This window comes from Rhinatrema bivittatum, chromosome 10 (genome assembly GCF_901001135.1).
Source record: "Rhinatrema bivittatum chromosome 10, aRhiBiv1.1, whole genome shotgun sequence".
Classification (NCBI taxonomy): Eukaryota; Metazoa; Chordata; class Amphibia; order Gymnophiona; family Rhinatrematidae; genus Rhinatrema; species Rhinatrema bivittatum.
The window spans coordinates 123,889,075-123,913,436 of record NC_042624.1 but is presented as its reverse complement, the minus strand read 5'-3'; the positions used below and the strand labels follow the sequence as shown (position 1 = coordinate 123,913,436).

The 24,362-nt window shown below is 44.9% G+C and overlaps 2 protein-coding genes across 10 annotated transcripts in view; both read right to left on the bottom strand.

The window, feature by feature from the left end:
- NASP (nuclear autoantigenic sperm protein) overlaps positions 1-9,779 on the bottom strand; it is a 77,184-nt gene extending 67,405 nt beyond the window's left edge. For 4 of the 6 annotated variants that reach the window (XR_003858920.1, XM_029617978.1, XM_029617977.1 and 1 more), the window contains exon 1: positions 9,642-9,778. Coding sequence is in view for 5 of the 6 variants with exons in the window: in XM_029617978.1 (XP_029473838.1) it covers positions 9,642-9,682 (41 nt within the window). In the remaining variant the exon portion in view is untranslated. Of the gene's footprint in view, positions 1-9,641 lie in introns of all 6 variants that reach the window. The other 2 variants (XM_029617979.1, XM_029617981.1) reach the window with 2 other exon arrangements.
- A 2,636-nt stretch (positions 9,780-12,415) lies between these two features.
- AKR1A1 (aldo-keto reductase family 1 member A1) overlaps positions 12,416-24,362 on the bottom strand; it is a 62,383-nt gene continuing 50,436 nt past the window's right edge. For all 4 annotated transcript variants that reach the window (XM_029617618.1, XM_029617616.1, XM_029617620.1 and 1 more), the window contains 2 exons: positions 22,296-22,382; positions 12,416-12,581 (listed from right to left, as the gene is read on the bottom strand). In XM_029617618.1, the coding sequence (XP_029473478.1) occupies positions 12,516-12,581; positions 22,296-22,382 (153 nt within the window). In that variant the 3' untranslated portion in view covers positions 12,416-12,515. The remainder of the gene's footprint in view (positions 12,582-22,295; positions 22,383-24,362) is intronic.

Genomic DNA, 24,362 nt, shown 5'->3' with positions numbered 1-24,362 from the left:
TCAATGTTTCCATCCAAAAAACAAGGAACTTAAGAATCATATTCACCTTCTTTAAATCCAGAATTGGACAAAAAGCAGTGTCCTTTGGGACCATCTTACTGTTCCCTGCTCCAACTGACACTGGGGCAATGGCCCCCCAAACGTAGACTGAGTTTCACACCACACGTTTTCTGCCCATAAGTGCAAAGGGACTGTATGAACAAATCCTTTAACGGACATGCAAATTCTAGAGTGTAACTGTGTTCTATCACACTTAAGACCCACTGATCCGACATGAACTTGGCCCAGTACGAGAAAAAATGTTAACTGAACTCTGATTTTTGGGACCAAGGAGTGGGAAGGAACTGCCAGGGATGTCTGCTCGACCAGAAATGATCCCTTGCTGAAGAGAAGCCTCTGCTGACCTTCAGCTTGTCCTCTGGCAGCTTGTGCCCTTTTGTCTCAGAAGTTTCACAAACTCCTCCAAGTCCTCACCAAAAAGCAGCTTCCCCTTAAAAGGAAGCACTCATCTAAAACTTGGACCAAACATCTGCAGACCAGTTCCTTAACCACAGAAGCCTTCTAGCAGAAATCAAACAAAGCATCCACACCGTAGGCCACCACAGTTTCCAGTCTCTCGGCCTGCTTTGCTTCCTTCAAGGATAAGGACTTATCAGATTGCAATTGCTGTACCTAGCACAATCCGGCCGAGAGTATAAACTGCTACATACAGCAGCATGAATGCCCAACACTGACACCTCAAAGATCTTGAGGTGTACCTCCAACTTCCTATCCTACATATCCTTAAGTGCTGCCGATCACCAGCAGAATTGTCTTTGTCACTGCGGAAACTGAAGCATCAATCTTCAGCATCCACATAATATTCAAAGAGTCTTCCAGCAACAGATACAGCTTCTCCATAGCTCTGCCAACTTTCAAACCTGTATCTGTAGTCTCCCACTCAGTAAGCACTAGCTCCTTCACTGACTTGTGGAAAGGGAATTTTGTGTGGGTTTTTTTTTGTTTTTTTTTTAATACCCAGGTCATTTATAACACATGGTATTAAGGGACAGACAGACAATCTCCGTCCACTAAGGGTGCTTTATCTCAAGTGTCAGGGTCTGTGCAACCCAAATGTTCTACACCAGAGGATTATCAGCCTCCAAGCTCTCCAAGCTATTACCTATACTCGCAGAAGGCAAATGAGCCACTACTCTCCAAGTTCTGGTTGCCCCACCAGAGCAAGCCAAACATGGCCTCTTGGCCATAACTGGCTCCTGCAGGACGATGTCCGGGCAACCTTTTTGCCAAAAAAGGCTTAATGCAAAAGCAGAATAAAATGGGAGGAAAAATCCCGATTCAACTGGTTCTGGCTCCAAAAGGTCTTCCTCCCCCTCCCCCCACTTAAGATTCCACAACCCCAGGGGCTCCAAGAGTCTTCAACCTGCTGGCGACAGCATTGGGGGCAGGGCAGTGCCCTCACAGCGAAAGATAAAATGACCACTGTTCCTACTAAAATTGGGAAGACACCTTCAGGTTGCTCAGTTACTCCCACACTGCCCATGGAGGACTATTGCCTATCCGAGGCTCCCCTAGCACTCCCCAAAGTGCCTTCTCCCCTGGAAACGCAGCAGGAGCAAGTACTGGTAAGAGAAAGACACGTGCATCTCCTCACTGTACAGCATGGCTGAGAAATCTTCCAGTGTTTTTTTTTTTGTTTTTTTAAACATGCCGCATGAGCTTGCCCACACCAACGCCACAAAAAAACCCCCAAAAAAACGACTTCAAGCGTACCCAACACCCGAATTGCAACATCACAAAACCTGGCCGAAGCATTTGACAGGAATCAAAGCAGCAAGAAAAAAGCCTCAGTTAAGTTTTATAGGAAAAAAAAAAAAAACTTAACTTTTGCAGCTGCAGGCCCCTGCTGACCAGCTGTAGGAGGAAGAGGGAACTGGCCCCACCAGTTCCCTCAGCAGGTCAAGGATCCTGACAGACCCAGGGGTTTTCAACCCTTCCCACTCATCCACTCCTCTACCTGAAAGGATTTATTTATTTATTTTTAATTTTTATATACCAGTGTTCCTGTATGACATACAAATCACATGGTTTACATTGAAACATTGAAAGAGAAAAAGAATTCACCCAGAGGCGGTACATGGAACAAGGGGTACATAACTTGGATAGGGAAAACTATTCTAGCTAAGTTATGGATTGGTCCATAAAAACAAACCGTTAACTGTGTGAAGTAATCTGTACAATGAAAAATACAGCTTGTGTGAGTAACAGTCAGTAATCTGTGGCAGTGAAATACTAGTAGGGAACATCGTGCCTAGAACGACCTTAATTAGTTCAGAAAGTGAGAATGAGCAGAGGAACGAGCAAGCTGGTTGTGAACAAGGGGCTTATGTTCCTGGAAATGCTTGGCAGAAAAGCCAGGTTTTGAGTTTTTCTGAAAATTGAGTGGCAAGGTTCTTGTCGGATGTCTGGAGGGAGCGTGTGCCACTGTGTGGGGCCTGCTGTAGATAAGGCGCATTTCCTAAAGGAAGATTTTGATGGGGTGGGGGGGGGCACAGAGAGAGTGCCTTTATATGCTCCCCTGATCGGTCTGGTTGATGTATGAGGACGCAGTTGGGAGCTTATGTGGAGCGGGTGAGATGTGTGTAGCTTTATGGATAGTTGTGAGAACTTTAAAGAGGATCCTGTATTTAATGGGCAGCCAGTTGAGGTTCTTAAGGGTGGGGGTGATGTGTTCTCTTGTTGGTGTTGGTAAGAATTCTGGCTGCGGAGTTCTGAACCATCTGGAGAGGTTTGATGGTGCTGGCTGGGAGCCCAAGCAAGAGAGAGTTGCAATAGTCTATTCTGGATAGGATGATGGATTGTAGTACCATACGGAAGTCGTTGAAGTGAAGTAGTGGTTTCAGCTTTCTAAGTACTTGCAGTTTGTAGAAACAATCCTTAGTGGTGGTGTTTACAAATTTTTTTTTAAGTTTAGCTGGTTGTCGAGCATGACTCAGATCTCTCACATAAAGAGATTGATTTAACTTTGGTATGGTTGAAAGGAGGATGCCAGTTGGGTTGAGAAGCCCGTTGTCGTCATCTTGTGAGATGATTAGGATCTCCGTCTTGTTGTTAAGGACTAGGTTGAGGCTGGAGAGCAGTTGATTGATCGATTGCAGGCAATTGTTCCAGTGTGTCAGTTTTGTATAAGGATTCTGTAATCGGGATGAGAATTTGTATGTTGTCTGCGTAGAGGTAATGAGTTAGCTTTAGATTGGTGAGTAGATGGCAGAGGTGGGAGGTGGTAAATGTTGAAAAGGGTCGGTGAGAGGGAGGAACCTTGTGGGACTCCCTGGTTGGAGAGTGATTCTTTGTTTATCTTTATCTTGAAATGTCTGTTAGACAGGAAGAACTTAACCAGTTAAGGACATAAGAACATAAGAACATAAGAAATTGCCATGCTGGGTCAGACCAAGGGTCCATCAAGCCCAGCATCCTGTTTCCAACAGAGGCCAAACCAGGCCACAAGAACCTGGCAATTACCCAAACACCTAGAAGATCCCATGCTACTGATGCAATTAATAGCAGTGACTATTCCCTAAGTAAACTTGATTAATAGCAGTTAATGGACTTCTCTTCCAAGAACTTATCCAAACCTTTTTTGAACCCAGCTACACTAACTGCACTAACCACATCCTCTGGCAACAAATTCCAGAGATTTATTGTGCGTTGAGTGAAAAAGAATTTTCTCCGATTAGTCTTAAATGTGCTACTTGCTAACTTCATGGAATGCCCCCTAGTCCTTCTATTATTCGAAAGTGTAAATAACCGAGTCACATCTACTCGTTCAAGACCTCTCATGATCTTAAAGACCTCTATGATATCCCCCCTCAGCCGTCTCTTCTCCAAGCTGAACAGCCCTAACCTCTTCAGCCTTTCCTCATAGGGGAGCTGTTCCATCCCCTTTATCATTTTGGTTGCCCTTCTCTGTACCTTCTCCATTGCAACTATATCTTTTTTGAGATACGGCGACCAGAATTGTACACAGTATTCAAGGTGTGGTCTCACCATGGAGCGATATAGAGGCATTATGACATTTTCCGTTTTATTAACCATTCCCTTCCTAATAATTCCTAACATTTTATTTGCTTTTTTGACTGCTGCAGCACACTGAGCTGACGATTTCAATGTATTATCTACTATGACGCCTAGATCTCTTTCTTGGGTGGTAGCTCCTAATATGGAACCTAACATCGTGTAACTACAGCTAGGGTTATTTTTCCCTATATGCATCACCTTGCACTTGTCCACATTAAATTTCATCTGCCATTTGGATGCCCAATCTTCCAGTCTTGCAAGGTCCTCCTGTAATGTATCACAGTCTGCTTGTGATTTAACTACTCTGAATAATTTTGTATCATCTGCAAATTTGATAACGTCACTCATTGTATTCCTTTCCAGATCATTGATATATATATTGAAAAGCACCGGTCCAAGTACAGATCCCTGAGGCACTCCACTGTTTACCCTTTTCCACTGAGAAAATTGACCATTTAGTCCTACTCTCTGTTTCCTGTCTTTTAACCAGTTTGTAATCCACGAAAGGACATCGCCTCCTATCCCATGACTTTTTAGTTTTCGTAGAAGCCTCTCATGAGGGACTTTGTCAAACGCCTTCTGAAAATCCAAATACACTACATCTACCGGTTCACCTTTATCCACATGTTTATTAACCCCTTCAAAAAAATGAAGCAGGTTTGTTAGGCAAGACTTCCCTTGGGTAAATCCATGTTGACTGTGTCCCATTAAATCATGTCTTTCTATATGCTCTAGGGATGTGAATCGGATCCGATATCGGATCCGATTCTGGTTCCGATTCACATCTCTATAGATGTGAATCGGATCCGATATCGGATGTGAATCGGATCCAATATCGGATCCGATTCACATCCCTAATATGCTCTACAATTTTGATCTTGAGGATAGTTTCCACTATTTTTCCCGGCACTGAAGTTAGGCTCACTGGTCTATAGTTACCCGGATCACCCCTGGAGCCTTTTTTAAATATTGGGGTTACATTGGCCACCCTCCAGTCTTCAGGTACAATGGATGATTTTAATGATAGGTTACAAATTTTAACTAATAGGTCAGAAATTTCATTTTTGAGTTCCTTTAGTACCCTGGGATGCATACCATCCGGTCCAGGTGACTTGCTACTCTTTAGTTTGTCAATCTGGCCTACTACATCTTCCAGGTTGACAGTGATTTCGTTCAGTTCGTCTGACTCATCACCCCTGAAAACCAACTCCGGAACTGGTATCTCCCCAACATCCTCACTAGTAAACACGGAAGCAAAGAATTCATTTAGTCTTTCTGCAATGGCCTTATCTTCCCTAAGAGCCCCTTTAACCCCTCGGTCATCTAATGGTCCAACCGACTCCCTCACAGGTTTCTTGCTTTGGATATATTTAAAAAAGTTTTTATTATGAGTTTTTGCCTCTATGGCCAACTTCATTTCAAATTCTCTCTTCGCTTGTTTTATCAATGTTTTACACTTAACTTGACAATGCTTATGTTTTATCCTATTTTCTTCAGATGGATCTTTCTTCCAATTTTTGAAGGATGATTTTTTGGCTAAAATAGCCTCTTTCACCTCACCTTTTAACCATGACGGTAATCGTTTTGCCTTCCTTCCACCTTTCTTAATGCGTGGAATACATATGGACTGCGCCTCTAGGATTGTATTTTTAAACAATGTCCAAGCCTGTTGAACACTTTTAACCTTTGCAGCTGCACCTTTCAGTTTTTTTCTGACTATTTTCCTCATTTTATCAAAGTTTCCCTTTTGAAAGTTTAGTGTTAGAGCTGCAGATTTACTTATTGTCCCCCTACCAGTTATTAGTTTAAATTTGATCATGACTGTTCCCTTGATGCCTATGTCTGCCAGACGCTCTAGTGTTTAATGGTTTACCGTGTCGAAAGCCGCAGAGAGATCTAGTAGAATCAGGAGATAGGGTTGTTTTTTTTCCAGATTTGTTAGTATGGTGTCCGTAAGGGATATGAGGAGGGATTCTGTGCTCAATGATTTGCGAAAGCTGAACTGAGGTGCGAGAATGGTATTTTCTTCTAGGTAATCAGATAGTTGCTTTTGACTATCTTTTCCATAAGTTTAGCCATCAGAGGCAGGTTAGCTATTGGGCGGAAGTTAGCTGGGTCCGTTGGCGACAGATTAGGTTTTTTAGTAAGGGTTTTAGAATTGCTAGCTTAAGTTGGTCAGGGACTAGACCTTGAGTTAGGGAGCAATTAATGATGTCTGCCATTGGCTTTGAGATGGTAGTCCTTACGGAAATGAGGAGGTTGGTCGGAATTGTATCCAATGGATGAGAGGAGGGTTTCAGTTTCTTGAGAATATTTTCTATCTCAAGAGCTGATGTGGTCTCAAAAGATTCAAAACTCGTGTTTTGTTGAGGTAGGGTAGAGAGGGAGAGGGGGTTGAATGTCAAGGGGGGGGGGGGGGGGGGGGGGGGTCGGTCAAGTTGGCAATTTTTCTCTTGAAGTAGTCTGCTAATTCAGTGGCTTTGTTAAGTCATCCAGAATGGTAGGAGGGGATGGTTTAGTGAGAGCTGAGATGTAAGAGAATAGTGCTTTCAAATCGAAGATGAAATGGTGGATTTTTTTGAGAAAAAAAAATCTCTTTATTCTAAGTATTGCATTCCTGTAGGCATTGAGGAGGGATTTGTATGTTGCTAGAGTTGTGGTGGATGAGTTCTCTCCAAATATGTTCTTTACGTCTTAGCTCTTGTTTGAGCGACTTCAGTTCTGGAGTAAACCAAGGTTTCCTGTTGTCTCATGAGGGTAGTAGGACTTGTGGTGGACGGGCAAGTTAGGTCCGCAATTTTTTTTAGTGATATTGATCCAGGAGGTGGTGGTTGCGCTTGCATCAGAAAGATTGAGTTGTGTTAATTCTTTAGAGAGATGGTTGCTGAGGAGGTCTTGGAGCATGGTTTCCTGAATTGGATTGTGGTTTTCAGGAAAGATTGGGGAGGGTGCACTTTGATCTCGAGAGTCATGTTGATGATCTAGTGATCCGTCCAGGGGACCATCGAGCATGTGGGCATGGTGGAGAGAGAGATGCATTTATTGATGAAAATGAGGCCCAGAGTGTGGCCTGCTTTATGGGTTGGGCTTTTAATAATTTGTGTGAATCCCATGTAACTGAGTGATGAAAGTAGTGTAATGCAGTTCAGGGATTGTGGTGAGGCGTCAACGTGCATGTTGAAGTCTCCCATTATAATGGCAGGTTTGTCAGGGTTGATATATTTGGCAATGAACTCTATGATGGGTGAGGGGTCAGATTCTAAGGTTCCTGGCGGGGCATAGATTAGGCCAATTTGTAGGTGATTGGATTTGAAGGAGGAGAGTTCAAGGTTGGTTGTTGTGTTTGATTGTTGTAAGGTTAGGCCTAGTCCTTTTTTGCAGCTAAAAGAAGCCCTCCACTGCTTTTTGAGTCTAGGGATTGAGAAAAGGTCATAAAGCTGGGTGGGAAGTTGATTCGTTAGTACTGTATCAGTGGGTTTCAACTATGTTTCTGTGATTGCACAGATATCTGGATTGATTTCGATAAGATAGTTGTTTAGAATATGTGTTTTAGAATATGTGTCGGTAGGTCCTGGTGGGATGGCCCCACCAGGACCTACCGACCTTCAGGGAGGGTTAAATAGAAATCCTAACGCTACTTCAACATTTTTTAATTGTTATTCTCCTCAGAATGCAGGATTTACACCACCTTCCATCTCCTGGAGACAAATACTTAATACTGACAGGACTGCAGGTGGCACACCAGGTTAAGTGACAGTGTTAGTAAAACTGTCTCCATCTGCTGGAAGGGAGGCAAAATACAGGAGTCTGGACTGATCTGGGTACATACATGGAATTTAAAAATATTTCATTTAAATTCACAAATCAGTTCAAAAACCTGGGATAGGACATAAAGACTTGCACAGCTGAGACCATAAAAATGTGTAATGCATATGACAAGCAAAACTAGGTAGTTCTCTGAATTCAGTACTGCTGAACTACCACAGCTCAAATTATAGCCATCCCTAGTCTACTAGAAACAAAAGCTACAACTCTTCTACCCCCAGAGAAACAGCCCTTCCTCTCTAATTGGAGTACCTTTAAACCAATTGTGAGCTCTGTGGACCTACAGTACCTAAATATAACCAGCTTTGAAGTGCCTAAATGGTGGACTATAGATCGAAGAAAAACTTCCAGCTTCAGGCAACTCAAAACTATCTATAGGAAGAAAATAGAAATAAGAATATAAACAGAAAAAGGACAAATACCTGGAAGGTTACATGCACAACTCAGGCCACACACCTTACAGCTAGTTACAGAAAGCCCTCCCCACGATTTGTTCGCCTATCTTCATTAAGATTCAGTATAACAGTACAGAGTACAGTTTAACCTGCAGTTATGTATATTTGTGTTAAAATGTTATTGCCAATGCAGTTCTGGGCACAAGGTTTATGCACCTAGAACTATACATATTTGTTAGCACCCTTGGGTGAAAATCCAATGTTAAAAAAGGCATTAGGAATTACCCCACAAATGCAAATAGAAACATTGGCATAGCTCATGTTTTCTTAGCACTAAAAGCTTAACTGGTAGTCCAAAACACAGTAAAGTTTCCAGGGTTAACATTCTACCCAAGGAAGACATTCCAGTGCCAGGACCTGTAATCGGGATGTCATGTGCAAAAAAACAGTTCTCTGCACACAAATGTTTTCTGAACATATAATTAATGCACACAGTTCTTACACTGAAATATGTTTCTAAGCATTTGCCAAATGCATGCATTTTTAACTCCTGATGCATTGGCAGACAACAGAAATTAAGTTTAACTTGCGAGTTAAGAAACAGTGGGCTGAGTTTCAATAGTTTTAATCCACCCTTCATTACATCGGGTTCTTAGACTGTAGACGCTATACTAAATGCCGATAAGCCACTGCTTACACCTGGAACCACCATTGGAGCAATCCAGGACCTCCCGCCACCCACAAGCTCCTCCTCCTCCAGCTCACCCGGTACACGCCCCTTTTCAAACGATTGCGCCCGCGAAGTAGCAAAAGGGCATCCCTAACACACAAGTACGCGCTCCCGGGAGCAGGCGGCGCGCGCCAAAATCCCATCCCATAATCCACCGCGCGCACAGCCGCTTGGCGCCAAAACTCGGTCGCGCGCTGGTACAGCAAAAACCGGGCGCGTGCTCGCACTCCCCTCCCCCCCACCAATGAAAGCCACACTCACAGCCGCCACCAGAAAGCGGGGAGGGGGATAACTGCTTCACCCCCAACCCCCTTTCAACCGCAAGAACTCCCTTAACCCCCCTCCCCGACTACAGCAATCCAGAGTATCTCCCGCCACCCGGGCAAACCCCCCCAAAAAAACCTACTCATTCAGCAGCCTTCCCCTATTAATCACCATAACCCACCCCCGCTAAACAAACAGGATTGCCTCCACCCTCAGCACCCCCTCCATAAGCCTCCGTCCTCGACCACAGCGCCCCACACCAAATGCACTCCCTCAGCGGCCCCCAACAACACGACTTCCCCTCCCCCCCCATCCGAAAGGACAAGGGCGCGACCCGCGCCTCCCCGAACCTCTCGCTGGTGCACGGGTCAGTCTGACTCTCTTCAGCCATGGCGCGGGGACAGAGACTGAGCCGGAACAGCGTCCCAGCAGGGAACACAAAAGCAGAAAAAAAAAAACAAAAAAAAAAAAACTAACAGTTACAAGCCCAGCCCCTTACCGGGACCCTTTTATAGCGCACCTTAAACTCCGCCCCTCCACTTCCGGGAAGCGCCGGGCACGCCGCGGCAGGGGCGGGGCCAGCGCGTGACGTCACTTCGCGCGCGCGCGCGTTCAGCTCCCGGGCCAGGTAAGGTAGGTGGGGCGGCGGCCTGGCCTTCCCTTCCCTATTCTGCACCTGTACTACAAGGTTGCCATGGTTTCTCTTCTTACTTTAATCATTCTGTATACAATTGTCATGGCAATAACATTATCTGAATGCCACAAACACCGGTTTGCACGAAATCCACGCTTAGGCATGAGAGAGTTGCACACAGTAGGGCCAGGCGCACTCTTTAATACGCGCCTGGCCGCGCTTTTTTGAGACGCATCTATTACTGTAAGGAGTCTAGTGCGCGGCCAACCCCCTGGAAACTGATAGCGCGCATCACAGCCTATGTGGCTGCTAAGATTAGCCCGCACTCCACAAGGGCTCAGGCCAAATTGTGGGCAGAGCTTCGTTTGTTGTCAGCGGCTGAAATTTGGCGAGCATCTTTGCACATCGCCTCATGCATTAGCGCTTGGATGTTAGGGCTAGGGAGGGAGCCAGTTTTGCAGGGGCGGTTTTGGCTGGGCTCCTGCCAGCCTCCAGTCCTTTTGGGGTTTAGCTTTTGTCAATCCCACTCACTGGGATTGCCCTACCCAAACGCTAAGGAAGGAGAAATTACTACTTACTGATAATTTCTTTTCCTTTAGTGAAGAGAAGGTCAATCCCCGGGCTGCCCTCAGCTGCCAGAGTTGATTTTGTGGGTAGCCTTCTCAGGGCAAGCAACACTGGGCATGATTCCTGCTCTTCATTGATAACTGATAAGTGGCTTCTCCGACACGCTACCTTTACCCCTTATACAGTAAGGGGTAATAGCGCGTCGAAAACGTACGTCCAACCCCCCCGAAACTAATAGCGCCCGCAACATGCAAATACATGTTGATGGCCCTATTAGTCATTCCTGCGTGATACAGAAAGTAAAATGTGCAGCAAAGCCGCACATTTTGCTTTCAGAAATTAGCGCCTACCCATAGGTAGGCGTTAATTTCTGCCAGCACCGAGAAAGTGCACAGAAAAGCAGTAAAAACTTCTTTTCTGTACACCCTCTGACTTAACGCTAGGAAATGTAGAGATTACTTACCTGATAATCTCGTTTTCCTTAGTGTATGCAGATGGACTCAGCATCCCGCCCGGCTGCCGGTGTACATGGGGATTCACCGACTCACGGTAAGCCATGTTTTCTTATATAGGGCATCCACCCTGCCAGGTGTCGACGCCTTCCGCTTGAGAACACTGGCGGTCTCCAGCTACTATCAATTGGTCAGGGTAATCCTGTTCATTTAATCGATCAGTCAGTTACACATATATCCATAGAGCTTTTGCAAGGAAGATTACTGAATTGCTGCACTTCCTGCGGGGGTATATGTACCCGTGCTGACGTCAGATCCGTCTCCAACTGCTAGCACGAGCACACTATACCCACTTGTTCTGAGTCCATCTGCATACACTAAGGAAAATGAGATTATCATGTAAGTAATCTCTACAATATTTCTGCTACACCTTTTTCCTTATCTCCTTCTTACAATGCCACCTCTGCTCTTCCTGCCTTCTCCGATAGATCTGAAAAATGCTCTGTCGCCTCGCGTTACCTCTTTGGTGATCTACTCGAGCGTTTGCTATTCTGATTTCTTTTTTTGTCTTTCACCTTCAGCAGGCAATCTTCCCTGTGTACCTCTTTTTGTCTTCCTTGGTACCTTTTGAATGCCATCCTTTTTGCTTTTATTTTCTCAGCCACCATCTTGGAGAACCTTATCGGTTTCCTATCTCTCTTATTTTTAGTTGGGGTTTTTTTTTTTTAAGAACATAAGAAAATGCCATACTGGGTCAGACCAAGGGTCCATCAAGCCCAGCATCCTGTTTCCAACAGTGGCCAATCCAGGCCATAAGAAGCTGGCAAGTACCCAAAAACTAAGTCTATTCCATGTAACCATTGCTAATGGCAGTGGCTATTCTCTAAGTGAACTTAATAGCAGGTAATGGACTTCTCCTCCAAGAACTTATCCAATCCTTTTTTAAACACAGCTATACTAACTGCACGAACCACATTCTCTGGCAACAAATTCCAGAGTTTAATTGTGCGTTGAGTAAAAAAGAACTTTCTCAGATTAGTTTTAAATGTGCCCCATGCTAACTTCATGGAGTGTCCCCTAGTCCTTCTATTATCCGAAAGAGTAAATAACCGATTCACATCTACCCGTTCTAGACCTCTCATGATTTTAAACACACATAAAAGTTGGTCACCTTAAATTACAAATTGTCTGACTGCTGGATGTCAGTGAGTAGTAAAAAATGGAACCTGTTCTGAAGAGTGATAAGTGGGATCGATTCTGTTCAATATCATTGTGAGCAATACTGCGGCAGGATTAGAAGGAAGGTAAAATTTGTCTTGCTACATATGACGCCAAGATCTGCAACAGAGTGGACACCCCTGAATGAGTGGTAAGAATGAGAAGTAGGTGGGCAGAGTATCACTGTGTTAACGGAATACTTCCTCACCTCCATGTTACAAGGCAGAGACTCGAGAGAATCAGTGTCCCACACTGGCAGTGAAAAATAATGCATTTTATTTTGGTTCTGCTACAACAGTCCAAGGAAATAGAGCAACTTTCTGGGAGATGACCTTGCGGCTGGTAATCCTCAATTAATAGGGATCATTAAAGGGATAATAAGGGTGTCCAGCATCTCTCGGGATGGATTTTCCTTCCACCTGAAACAATAAAGATAGTTTTTGTAAGAAAGTGGAAAGGTCAAGGGGATTATGTTTAAATTTTGTAAACATTTGATGGGAGAGAGTACATTTAAACCAAAACATTTGGTGGTAGTGTCCTATGGTATCTAGGTTCTGGGATGAAATATTGTGTGCAGTTTATAGTTTAAATTTAATTCTAAGTTTATAGCTGTGTGTGTGTGCTGAGAAACATCCCAGAACTCACTGGAGGTAAATTTCAAAAAGACCTTACACACGTAAATGAGATTTGAAAACTGATATATCATCTGCTACTTTTACACTTGTAAATCCTATTGAAAATCACATCCTTTGCAATTAAATGTAAGAATACAATAAAACAAGCTCTCTTTAAATAATTAGCTAGCATTTGCATGTTGATCAGTCATGCTGAAAATTACCACTTTTGGGGACATTTGGAGAACAATTGTTGATGGATTCAGTGCACTTCAGCTGATCTCAAATTTTGCAAGCAAAATGTCTGATGATCTGGACCGTAGAAATAGATTTTGTTTGAATGAAGATTTTATGAATTACCATTTCCTGCAGGTTTGTGCAGCAAAGAGAGCTCATACCATAATCAAGTAGGACAGACAGACAGACTGTCACGCTTCAGGAAGGTGAGCCCTTGGGCCGCTGTCAGATTGGAGCAGCCTGGTCTGTGCAAGCACAGATTAGGCCCCAACAGGAGGTGGCTTTCATATTGCAGGCTATGGTCAGGACGGCCAGAGTTCAGGAAGAGACAAAAAAACAAGCTTAGGACAGGCAGCAAGCAGAGCAATGTCAACAGGCCGGGCCAGGCCACATCAGCAGCAAAAAACCAGACCAAAGGTGAAAGAAAAGCAGAAACGGACAGACAGGAGAAGGAGACAGGACCAGAAGCAAATGCAACACCTTGGCAGAGGAATCCCCAAAGGACCTATTACTGAGCTTCCTTATATCTCAAGGCAGTGATGATGTCATCAGCCAGCACCACAGGAAGTCCCGGATGCAAGGTCTATAAAGACTCAGAGGCAGCAGCCTACTCCTAGTTAGGGCCACTGGACGCAGTATGGCGCAGCAGGTTATGCTGGAGGAACCTGCAGCCAAAGGACGCCGTAAGGATTGTTACAGAGATTCAGAGTGTTTGAGAGTGTGTTTCGGTGACATCCTCTGTCTAGATGGAGCAGTGAGTGCAGGATCAACAGAGCCTTTTGTGCCTACCATTCTTGATGGATCCTTTTAGTTAGTTACACATAAATACACTTGAAGATATAAGAATTATCAATCATAGAAGGGAAGAAAAATGGGAGAGTGAAGGAACAGGAAGAGAAAGACAACACTGCTGGTGAGGTGGGAGAAGGGGAAGTCAGAGCTGGGAGGTGCTGGTGAGAAGATTGAGGGTGAGGCTGAGGATAGGGAGAGTGCTGAGAGGTGAGAAGAGGGGGTGAGGGTGGAGAGAGAGTGCTGGAGAGTAGGGAAAGGAAAATTGGTTCTTACCTGCTAATTTTCATTCCTGCAATACCACAGATCAGTCCAGACAAGTGGGGTTTATGCATCTCTACCAGTAAAGGGAGGCAGAGAACAAAACTCTGAGACACTGCTACATATCAGAGAGTGCCACCTGCAGTCCCTCAGTACTGACCTGTACCCATGCCAAGATTAGAAAGAATTCCCCCCTATACCAGGGTGAACCGAAAAATCCTTGGGTTGGATATCCTTGAACTGGAGACCAACATAACTTCAGTATCCAAATAGTCAGTCAACTGCTTTATCCAACAAATCAGAACAGATTAATTGGTAAGAAACATTTTGATATACAGCAAAAAATGCCAGGAAAAAATCAGTCTTTGGCAGCAAAACCAGGGTGGGTCTCTGGACTGATCTGTGGTATTACAGGAACGAAAATTAGCAGGTAAGAACCAATTTTCCTTTCCTGGACATGCCCAGATCAGTCCAAACAAGTGGGATGTACCAAAGTAACCCTCACCGGGCGGGTCCCCAAAAGACCAACTCAATACACTTTCACCGATAGTCGTATCCTCTTGCGTCAGAACATCCAATCGGTAAAGCTTGGTGAAAGTGTGAAGCAAGGACAAAACCGCAGCCCTACAGATCTCTTGGGGAGACACCAATTGACACTGCCCAAGAGGCTGCCTGCACTCTACTCAAATACCATCAGACCAGTCGGAATGGCTCAACGCTTTCAAATATAGGCCGAACAATTAGCCTCTTTCAACCAACTAGCCAAAGTAGCTTTGGGAGCTCTCTCTCCTTTCTTCGCTCCACCGAACACAAAAAGATGGTCCAATCGCCGAAAGGAATTAGTGACCTTCAAATAACACAACAGAGTGCGACGCATATTCAAAATATGGAGATCTCTACCCTCCGCCAAATCTCTATACCATTCTGGGAAACCCGGCAATTCAACTGTCTGATTCACACGGAAGGCAGAAACCACTTTCGGCAAAAAGGAAGGTACCATACCCAAGGATACTCAGTCGTTAGTAATACAAAAAAAGAGGATTGCGACAAGGCAGAGCCTGAAGCTCCAAACTCCATCTGGCTAAGCAACCAGAAAAACAACCTTCAATGTAAGGTCCTTCAAGGAAGCCCATCCTAAAGGTTGAAAGGAAGCCTCACTGAGAACCCGCAAGACTAAATTGAGCACATCTTCCAAACCAGAGGTCATTCATGCTTCACCCTCTTCAGGAATCGGATGACATCAGGATGGGAGGCCAAAGATTTATCCTGCACCATGCCCCTGAGATAAGCCAAACCCTTGAATAAACCCTGCTGTAGAAAGGACAAAATATGCAGAACTGTCGCCGACAGAGAATCCAGGTCTCAAAAACCTTCCAAACCCTGACATATACCATGGAAGTAGCAGTCCATCTCACCTGCAGAAGGGTAATAATTCTCCCGATCTGAAAATATGGGCCCCTGCCGCAATAATCCTGGCAGATAAGCCAGCCAAAGAGGTTTGTCTGCTGCCAGATACACCAAATCTGCAAACTATGGATGCCGTGGCCATTCTGGTGCCACCAGCACTACTTGATGTGTTTCTTTGTGCCACCAGCACTACTTGATGTGTTTCTTTGTGCCATAACAATTGACCTATGAGTAGCTACAGAGGAAATAATACAGAAGGATCTCCCTCGGCCACGGGCACACTAGAGAATCCAGTCCTACCGAACAGACTTCCCTTCTGCGACTGAAGAATCTTGTCTTTGCATTGGCCCACATTGCCATGAGGTCCAGTTGCAGCATACTCCATCTGGCACAAATGTGATTCCAGGCTTCCGGGAACAGCTTCCACTCCCTGGGATCCAGATGTTGCCTGCTTAGGAAGTACGTCTGCACGTTGTCTACTCCCGCTATGTGGGAGGCTTCAATCCCCTCGAGGTGACACTACGCCCACCAAACAGTAACTGAGCTTCCCGAGCCACAGCGTGACTCTTCGTTCCTCCTTGACGGTTCACGTATGCCACTGTAATCACATTGTCTGAAAACACTCTTAAGAACATGCCATACTGGGTCAGTCCAAGGGTCCATCAAGCCCAGTATCCTGTTGCCAACAGTGGCCAATCCAGGCCATAAGAACCTGGCAAGTACCCCAAAACTAAGTCTATTCCATGCTACTGTTGCTAGTAATAGCAGTGGCTATTTCCTAAGATAACTTAATTAATAGCAGGTAATGGACTTCTCCTTCAAGAACTTATCCAATCCTTTTTTAAACCCAGCTATACTAACTGCACTAACCACATCCTCTGGCAACAAATTCCAGAGTTTAATTGTGCGTTGAGTGAAAAAGAACTTTCTCTGATTAGTTTTAAATGTGCCACATGCTAACTTCATGGAGTGCCCCCTAGTCTTTCTACTATCCGAAAGAGTAAATAACCGATTCACATCTACCCGTTCTAGACCTCTCATGATTTTAAACACCTCTATCATATCCCCCCTCAGCCGTCTCTTCTCCAAGCTGAAAAGTCCTAACCTCTTTAGTCTTTCCTCATAGGGGAGCTGTTCCATTCCCTTTATCATTTTGGTAGCCATTCTCTGTACCTTCTCCATCGCAACTATATCTTTTTTGAGTTGTGGTGATCAGAATTGTACACAGTATTCAAGGTGTGGTCTCACCATGGAGCGATACAGAGGCATTATGACATTTTCCGTTTTATTCACCATTCCCTTTCTAATAATTCCCAACATTGTTTGCTTTTTTGACTGCTGCAGCAAACTGAACTGATGATTTCAATGTATTATCCACTATGACGCCTAGATCTCTTTCTTGGGTGGTAGGTCCTAATATGGAACATAACATTGTGTAACTATAACATGGGTTATTTTTCCCTATATGCATCACCTTGCACTTATCCACATTAAATTTCATCAGCATTTGGATGCCCAATTTTCCAGTCTCAGAAGGTCTTCCTGCAATTTATCACAATCTGCTTGTGATTTAACTACTCTGAACAATTTTGTGTTATCTGCAAATTTGATTACCTCACTCGTCGTATTTCTTTCCAGATCATTTATAAATATATTGAAAAGTAAGGGTCCCAATACAGATCCCTGAGGCACTCCACTGCCTACTCCCTTCCACTGAGAAAATTGTCCATTTAATCCTACTCTCTGTTTTCTGTCTTTTAGCCAGTTTGTGATCCTCGAAAGGGCATCATCACCTATCCCATGACTTTTTACTTTTCCTAGAAGCCTCTCATGAGGAACTTTGTCAAACGCCTTCTGAAAATCCAAATATACTACATCTACCAATTCGCCTTTATCTACATGTTTATAAACTCCTTCAAAAAAGTGAAGCAAATTTGTGAGGCAAGACTTGCCCTGGGTAAAGCCATGCTGACTTTGTTCCATTAAACCATGTCTTTTAATATGTTCTGTGATTTTGATATTTAGAACACTTTCCACTATTTTTCCTGGCTCTGAAGTCAGGCTAACCGGTCTGTAGTTTCCCGGATCGCCCCTGGAGCCCTTTTTAAATATTGGGGTTACATTGGCCACCCTTCAGTCTTCAGGTACAATGGATGATTTTAATGACAGGTTACAAATTTTTATTAATAGGTCTGAAATTTCATTTTTTAGTTCCTTCAGAACTCTGGGGTGTATACCATCCGGTCCAGGTGATTTACTACTCTTCAGTTTGTCATTCAGGCCTACCACATCTTCTAGGTTCACCGTGATTTGATTCAGTCCATCTGAATCATTACCCATGAAAACCTTCTCCATTACGGGTACCTCACCAACATCCTCTTCAGTAAACACCGAAGCAAAGAAATCATTTAATCTTTCCGCGATGGCCTTATCTTCTCTAAGTGCCTCTTTAACCCCTCAATCACCTAACGGTCCAACTGACTCCCTCACAGGCTTTCTGCTTCGGATATATTTTTAAAAGTTTTTACTGTGAGTTTTTGCCTCTACGGCCAACGTCTCTTTAAATTCTCTCTTAGCCTGTCTTATCAATGTCTTACATTTAACTTGCCAATGTTTATGCTTTATCCTATTTTCTTCTGTTGGATCCTTCTTCCAATTTTTGAATGAAGATCTTTTGGCTAAAATAGCTTCATTCACCTCCCCTTTTAACCATGCCGGTAATCGTTTTGCCTTCTTTCCACCTTTCTTAATGTGTGGAATACATCTGGACTGTGCTTCTAGGATGGTATTTTTTAACAATGACCACGCCTCTTGCACACTTTTTACTTTTGTAGCTGCTCCTTTCAGTTTTTTTTCTAACTATTTTTCTCATTTTATCAAAGTTTCCCTTTTGAAAGTTTAGCACGAGAGCCGTGGATTTACTTACTGTCATCCCCCCCCCCCCAATTCAACCCTGGACCAGAGGCAGAAACTCTACTAGGGCTCTGTGCACCACCCTCGTCTCGAGACTATTGATGGACCAGGCTGCCTCTGCCACTGACCAAAGCCCCTGGGCAGAATGAGCTAGGCACACTGCTCCCCAGCCATGGGCCTTTGCTCACATGCATCCGCTGCAGAAGGCACTGTTGTCCAGATGGAATCAGATATCAGAGCAGTATTATCTACAATTACCTCTTCTAGCGGAATCCAGATCCAGTCTTTCGTGGTGGTTGTCGAGGAGCAACCTGGAAAGGGGAGTGGACCTGGAGGCTCCAGATTGGGTGGTAGTGACTACAGATGCCAGCCTCAAGGGCTGGGGAGCAGTATGCCATGGATCTGTTAATGTTCGTGGAAGTTGTGGGTGGATCCTTGGGCCGGTGGCAGATGACCATGCCCTCGAGGGAAGATCCCGAGAGGGGCCATGGGTCAGGCTCAGAGTATGGAGACAGACACACACTAGTTCTTTTATTAGACAGTATATGGAATCACCAGAGGTGGCAGTAGTGAGCTGGAAGTGCCCAGCTGGGCTGTAGAACCTCAGATACTGGAACAGCGATCCTGGATAACTGAGCTGTAGAGAAACTGAATATAGTGAGTAGGCAGAGTATGCAGAGTTCAGAACAGAGCCTTGATGGTATCACTCACACAATAGTCTCTTAGAAGCAGCCCAGGAGCTGGAATGAAGTAGGCCCTCGAGGAGCGAGTACCTGGTTCTAAGGAATGCTCTGAGAGAGAGAAGGTAACTCACTGGTGTTGTAGTAAGCGATGACTTCCCGGCAGAAATGTGGGCCCTCGAGGAGCGAGTACCGGTTCCAGACTGCGATCTGAAAAGCAAGACAGAGAGCAAGGCCCTCGAGGAGCAGGTACCCCTGGTACGTCCGAGGAGGCAGAGTAGCAAGTTATGCGGAGAGCGAATCCCATCCGCCGATACCTGGAGGAAAGCCCTTGCTAACTCAATTTGTTAGCGATTGCAGAAACCTTAAATATCCGGTGAGGATGACGTCACCTCAGGGGGACGCCCCTGAGGTTCACGTCACTGCTGGTACTTGAGTCGGGGCCACGCCGCGCCCTTAGGCTGCTGGGAAACATTTATTTATTTTATTTAAATTCTTTTAATATACCGATGCTCAAGACGAGGTCTTATCGTACCGGTTTACAATGAAACTAGGGGAGAACCAATTAAAAATATAAAGAAGGTAAAAAGTTACATTGAACAAGGGGAATAAACATGGGCTTTGGAAGAAAGATTTCAAAATAATACAACTGGAGAGTACCAAAATGGTAACGAGACGAGAGTAAATTAACAAATGGAAATTAACATAAGGTTGCTGAATTCGGCTGGAGAGTTATCTCAGGCAGGTGTTATCATAACATTTCCAGAGGAAGGAAGAGCAGAGGAGGTAACGTGTGTGGGGGGGGGGGGGGGGGTATGTGAGAGAGTTAATAAAGGTTGAGAGAGGCTTCTTCAGCTGTAGGCTTGGGCGAACAGCCAGGTTTTCAGTTTCTTTCTGAAGGATAGATGGCATTGTTCCTGGCGTATATCAGGGGGAAGAGAATTCCAATGGCGTGGACCCGCTGTCGAAAGTGCTCGTTTATGAATGGAGCTGTGGACCAAGGATTTGCTTGGGGGAGCCTGGAGAGAGCCTTTGTAAGCTGATCTGATCGGCCTTGTGGAGGCAGGAAGTTCCAGCGGGATGGAACTTGGCGGAGTGCACCGTCTATCCGGTCCGGGGACACCGGAGGGGAACGGCAGCCAAACTTCCAACAGACAAAGAGGGAGTCGCCAAAGAGGTAAGGTGGACGTAGTGGAGATGTCGGGCAGCGACAGTCGCAACAGGATCCCAGCACCTTCTGAATCTTTTTAGGAATGGGAAAGGCACTGGGCTTCCAACACCTGTGGAATGAGGAGCCGAAGATCCTCCTTCTTAAACAGGGAGACCACTCAAGGGTCATGCCCCTCAATCCTGGTACCCTCAACGAGATCCGGATCATCCTTGCTCATATCCGCATCTGGAGTCTGACCCTCATCAGGGTCCCCATCTGGGTCTGCTCCCTGCTGCAATGCAGAATTCTCCTGCATCTCATCCGAGTCATCCAGATCCCTGGGACACCCTCCGCATAAACACCTTGTAACCCAGGGGCCCAGAACCGCCTGCTGAAGCCAGCCTAGGTCTCTTGGATGGACCTTGTCTTCTATCTCTGGATCTCCTCACCACTGCGCTCTTTCTAGCCAGAAAGGCCTCATGCATCAGCAGGACAAATTTTGGGGAAAATCTTCGTGGGCTTTCAAATCCCTGCTCAGGAAGAATGGACTCCGAATCCACTCCCTCCTCCTGACCATCCTCAGGTTGCTGCCCCGCAGGACAGAGTGGGGGAGGGGAGTCATTGGATTCCTGGCTGGCTGGGGTCCCCTGGCTGCCATCCCCCCTCGGGAGCAGCAGTGGATACCTCCCCCCCTATGACGCCTGCCAAGGGCCCCGCGGCCCAGGAAGCCCTCCTGGCCTTAGAAAACGTAAGGGAAGATCCCTCCCCCCTCCTGATGCACGACCTGTGCAAAGGGAGCAAGAATCCAAGCGGGCAGAGCAGCGTCCACAGCCTTTGCAAGCCTCCATGCGTGGTTTGACCGCCATGAGGCCTGCGATCTCACTCAGACCTAGTGCACCGCCAAGAGGCAGGCCCACACCACATGACCACCCTGCCCAGCAGTGCGAAGATGTGCGCCAGCGCGCGGGAAAAACAACAAACAACCCAACTGCCGCACGACAAATGTGGCTCTCACCACAGATTCCCCCGCTGGGGAAACTAATTTCTCCTGAGGCTTCTCTCGCTCTCTCCCTCCTGTCAACCGCCCCGGCACTGCACCACAGGATGAATCTCCTGGCTCCCTCAAACTTGCCTCTTTTTTTTTTTTTTAAACAAGCTTCAACAAGCTTAGCACAGAGAATAAGAATAAAAAGGGATACTTCCCTGAACAGAGCCAGCGGTGGACAGGAGGGGACTTCAGAATACCAAGAGGGAGCCAGTCCTCTGGCTATCAAGGACCCCAGAAATAGTGGCCACAACAGACAGGGGTATCCAACCCCTCGGTCAACCGGCTCAACCCGAGGGATGGCCCACAAAGGAACATAGCACCTCGGGGAGCTGAATCCAAACGCCAAATTTCCCAAGTCTCCAAAAATCAGTCAGAACTGCAGGTTTGCACCTCTACCATCTACTGGAGAAAGAGAAATACTGAGGGGCTGCAGATGGCGCTCTCGGTTATGTAGCAGGGCCTCAACGTTTTTCTTCTCTGTCTCCATCTGCTGGTAGGGAGGCATAAACCTCACTTGTCTAGACTGATCTGGGAATGTTCAGGAAAGGGAGGGAAGAGTGCTGGAGAGTGGGGAAAGGAAGGGGGTGAGGATGAGGAGAGTGCTGGAGAGTGGGGAAAGGAAGGGCTGAGGTTGGGAAGAGTGCTGGAGAGTGGGGAAAGGAAGGGCTGAGGTTGGGGAGAGAGCTGGAGAGTGGGGAAAGGAAGGGCTGAGGTTGGAGAGAGTGCTGGAGAGTGGGGAAAGGACGGGGAGTGTGCTGTAAGATGGGGAAAGGAAGGGGTAAGGACAGGGAGCGTGGGGGAAGGGTGTGAGGATGGGGCGAGTGCTGGAGAGTGGAGAAAGGGAGGGGAGAGTGCTGGAGAGTAAAGGGGTGAGGGGGAGAGGGGAAGAGTGCTAGAGAATGTGGAAAGAAAGGGGTGAGGATGGGGAGAATACTGGAGAGTGGGGAAAGGGCTGGGAGAGGAGAAAGGAAGGGGATGAGGTTGGGGAGAATGCTGGAGAGTGGGAGCAGTAAAGGAGGGATAATGGCCGTTACCGTCATCATTGGTATTATGTAGCGCCAGTTCTTATTGAAGCTGCTGATCGATTTCATCTCTTCTTCTGTGAGGCTGAAGTCAAACACCTGAGGAAAGCGAGAAAGGGCAGTGAGAGGAGGGATACATCCCCTTCAGAGCCACTACTACGTCCCACACATCTCCGCTGCACTCAGCTTCCCCATCGAAATGTAGACAAACTAAAGTAAACTTCTTGCTCCAAGCTGGTCAGAGCTGTGCAGAATCAGCTGGAGACAGAGAATATTTATTTATTTAAGATTTTTATATACCGACAATCGTTTGGATTTACAGAAAAAGTAATGCAGCAACAGGCTTTACAGTGAACATGGAACATTGAATAATAATACAAGGGAGAAGTGAGGCACTATCTATGGAATGCATAATTGTAGATTAAATCATAGTCTCCCATTCTGCATGGGGCCCTGATTAGGAAATGACAGTGCTACTTCTCTGCTTCCTGCTGATTTAAGGGATGAGACACAGGGAAAACATTCCAGAAAGAAGCTGAAAGTCCTATATTTTACAGAAGCCTTTTTGTAAGTGCAATCTTATTTTTATCTGCTACTGACTTATCTATTTGTTTTATATTGTTTTATCCAATGTGTGTGTTTTTGTTTTAATATGATTTTAAATTGAATTTAAATTAATTAAATATGAATTAATTAATTAATTAATTAAATATAAATTAATTAAATATGAATTTAAATTAACACATTAAACACATTGTTTAATGTGTTAATGTTTTATCATTACTATTATCATTATTTATTACTATTATTAGGATCAATGTTATTTTTTACCTTTTTGTTCCCTATCCACTTGTTAAATGTAAACCGGCATGATGCGATATTTATCGCGAATGCCGGTATAGAAAAACTTAAAATAAATAAAATAAATAAATAAATTTTAGATTTTATGATTGTTTTACTTGGTTAACCACACTGAAGAAATATATTGGAAGGAGTGGTATATAACATTTTTTATAATTAACAACCCTGTTGTGTGGTAGACCATGCCCCTATATCTATGCACCGCTTTCATGCATTGGCCTCAAACAAAATCAGAGTCAATGAATAATTCGCTACTGGAAGTCAAGGTTTCTGTAATGAAACTGAAAAGTCTTTAGGGATTATTTGGATTTAAATAATAAAGGAGGTCTCTGTTCAGACTTTGAGGGGTGCCCATAAAGCAGGATTAAGGGTCATAGCTCAAGAGTTACGAGAGAACAAGAAGGCAAAGGATGAGCCAGTCCAGCCTGGGTGCTTACAGAGATGGAACCCGAGCAAGGCAGCAACCCAAGAAAACAAATGCTGATGCTGTCCTATTTAGGGATGAGGAGTTCACGATGAAAACAATGGGAGGAGCATTGCTATGAAAAAGTGGGAAGGCTGAGAAGATGTTGGCTATGCAGTTATGCCAGAGAAAGGACATCGCCTCCTATCCCATGACTTTTTATTTTTCTCAGGAGTCTCTCTTGGGGAACTTTGTCAAACGCCTTCTGAAAATCAAAATACACTACAGCTACCGGCTCACTTTTATCCACATTTATTAACCCCTTCAAAAAAATGTAGGAGATTTGTTAGGCAAGACTTCCCTTGGGTAAATCCATGCTGGCTGTGTCACATTAAACCATGGCTTTCTATGTGCTCTACGATTTTATTCTTTACTACTTTGGCATAATTTTTAACAGCTAATTTATCTTTGTGCTTCCTCTTTTAAATATTTTTAGCTGTTACCGTTTTTAAAAATCTATTGCATTTCTTATGATAAATTATAATTGTACATAGTTGTGAAGGCTACGGCTGATGTGACGGTTTAGAAAATCAATAAACTATTTAGAACCGTTTCTAACATTTTTTGCAGCATGGACCACAGGATCACTGGTCTGGCATTCAGATTATTCCCAGAGCCCTTTAGAAAGACTGGTTTTACATTGGCCAGCACCTAATCCTCAGGGACAATAGGAAATTTTAATTATAGTTTACAAATGACTAATAATAGGTTTGCCATTTCATACATTTGAGCTCTTCAGATTTCTGGGGTGTATA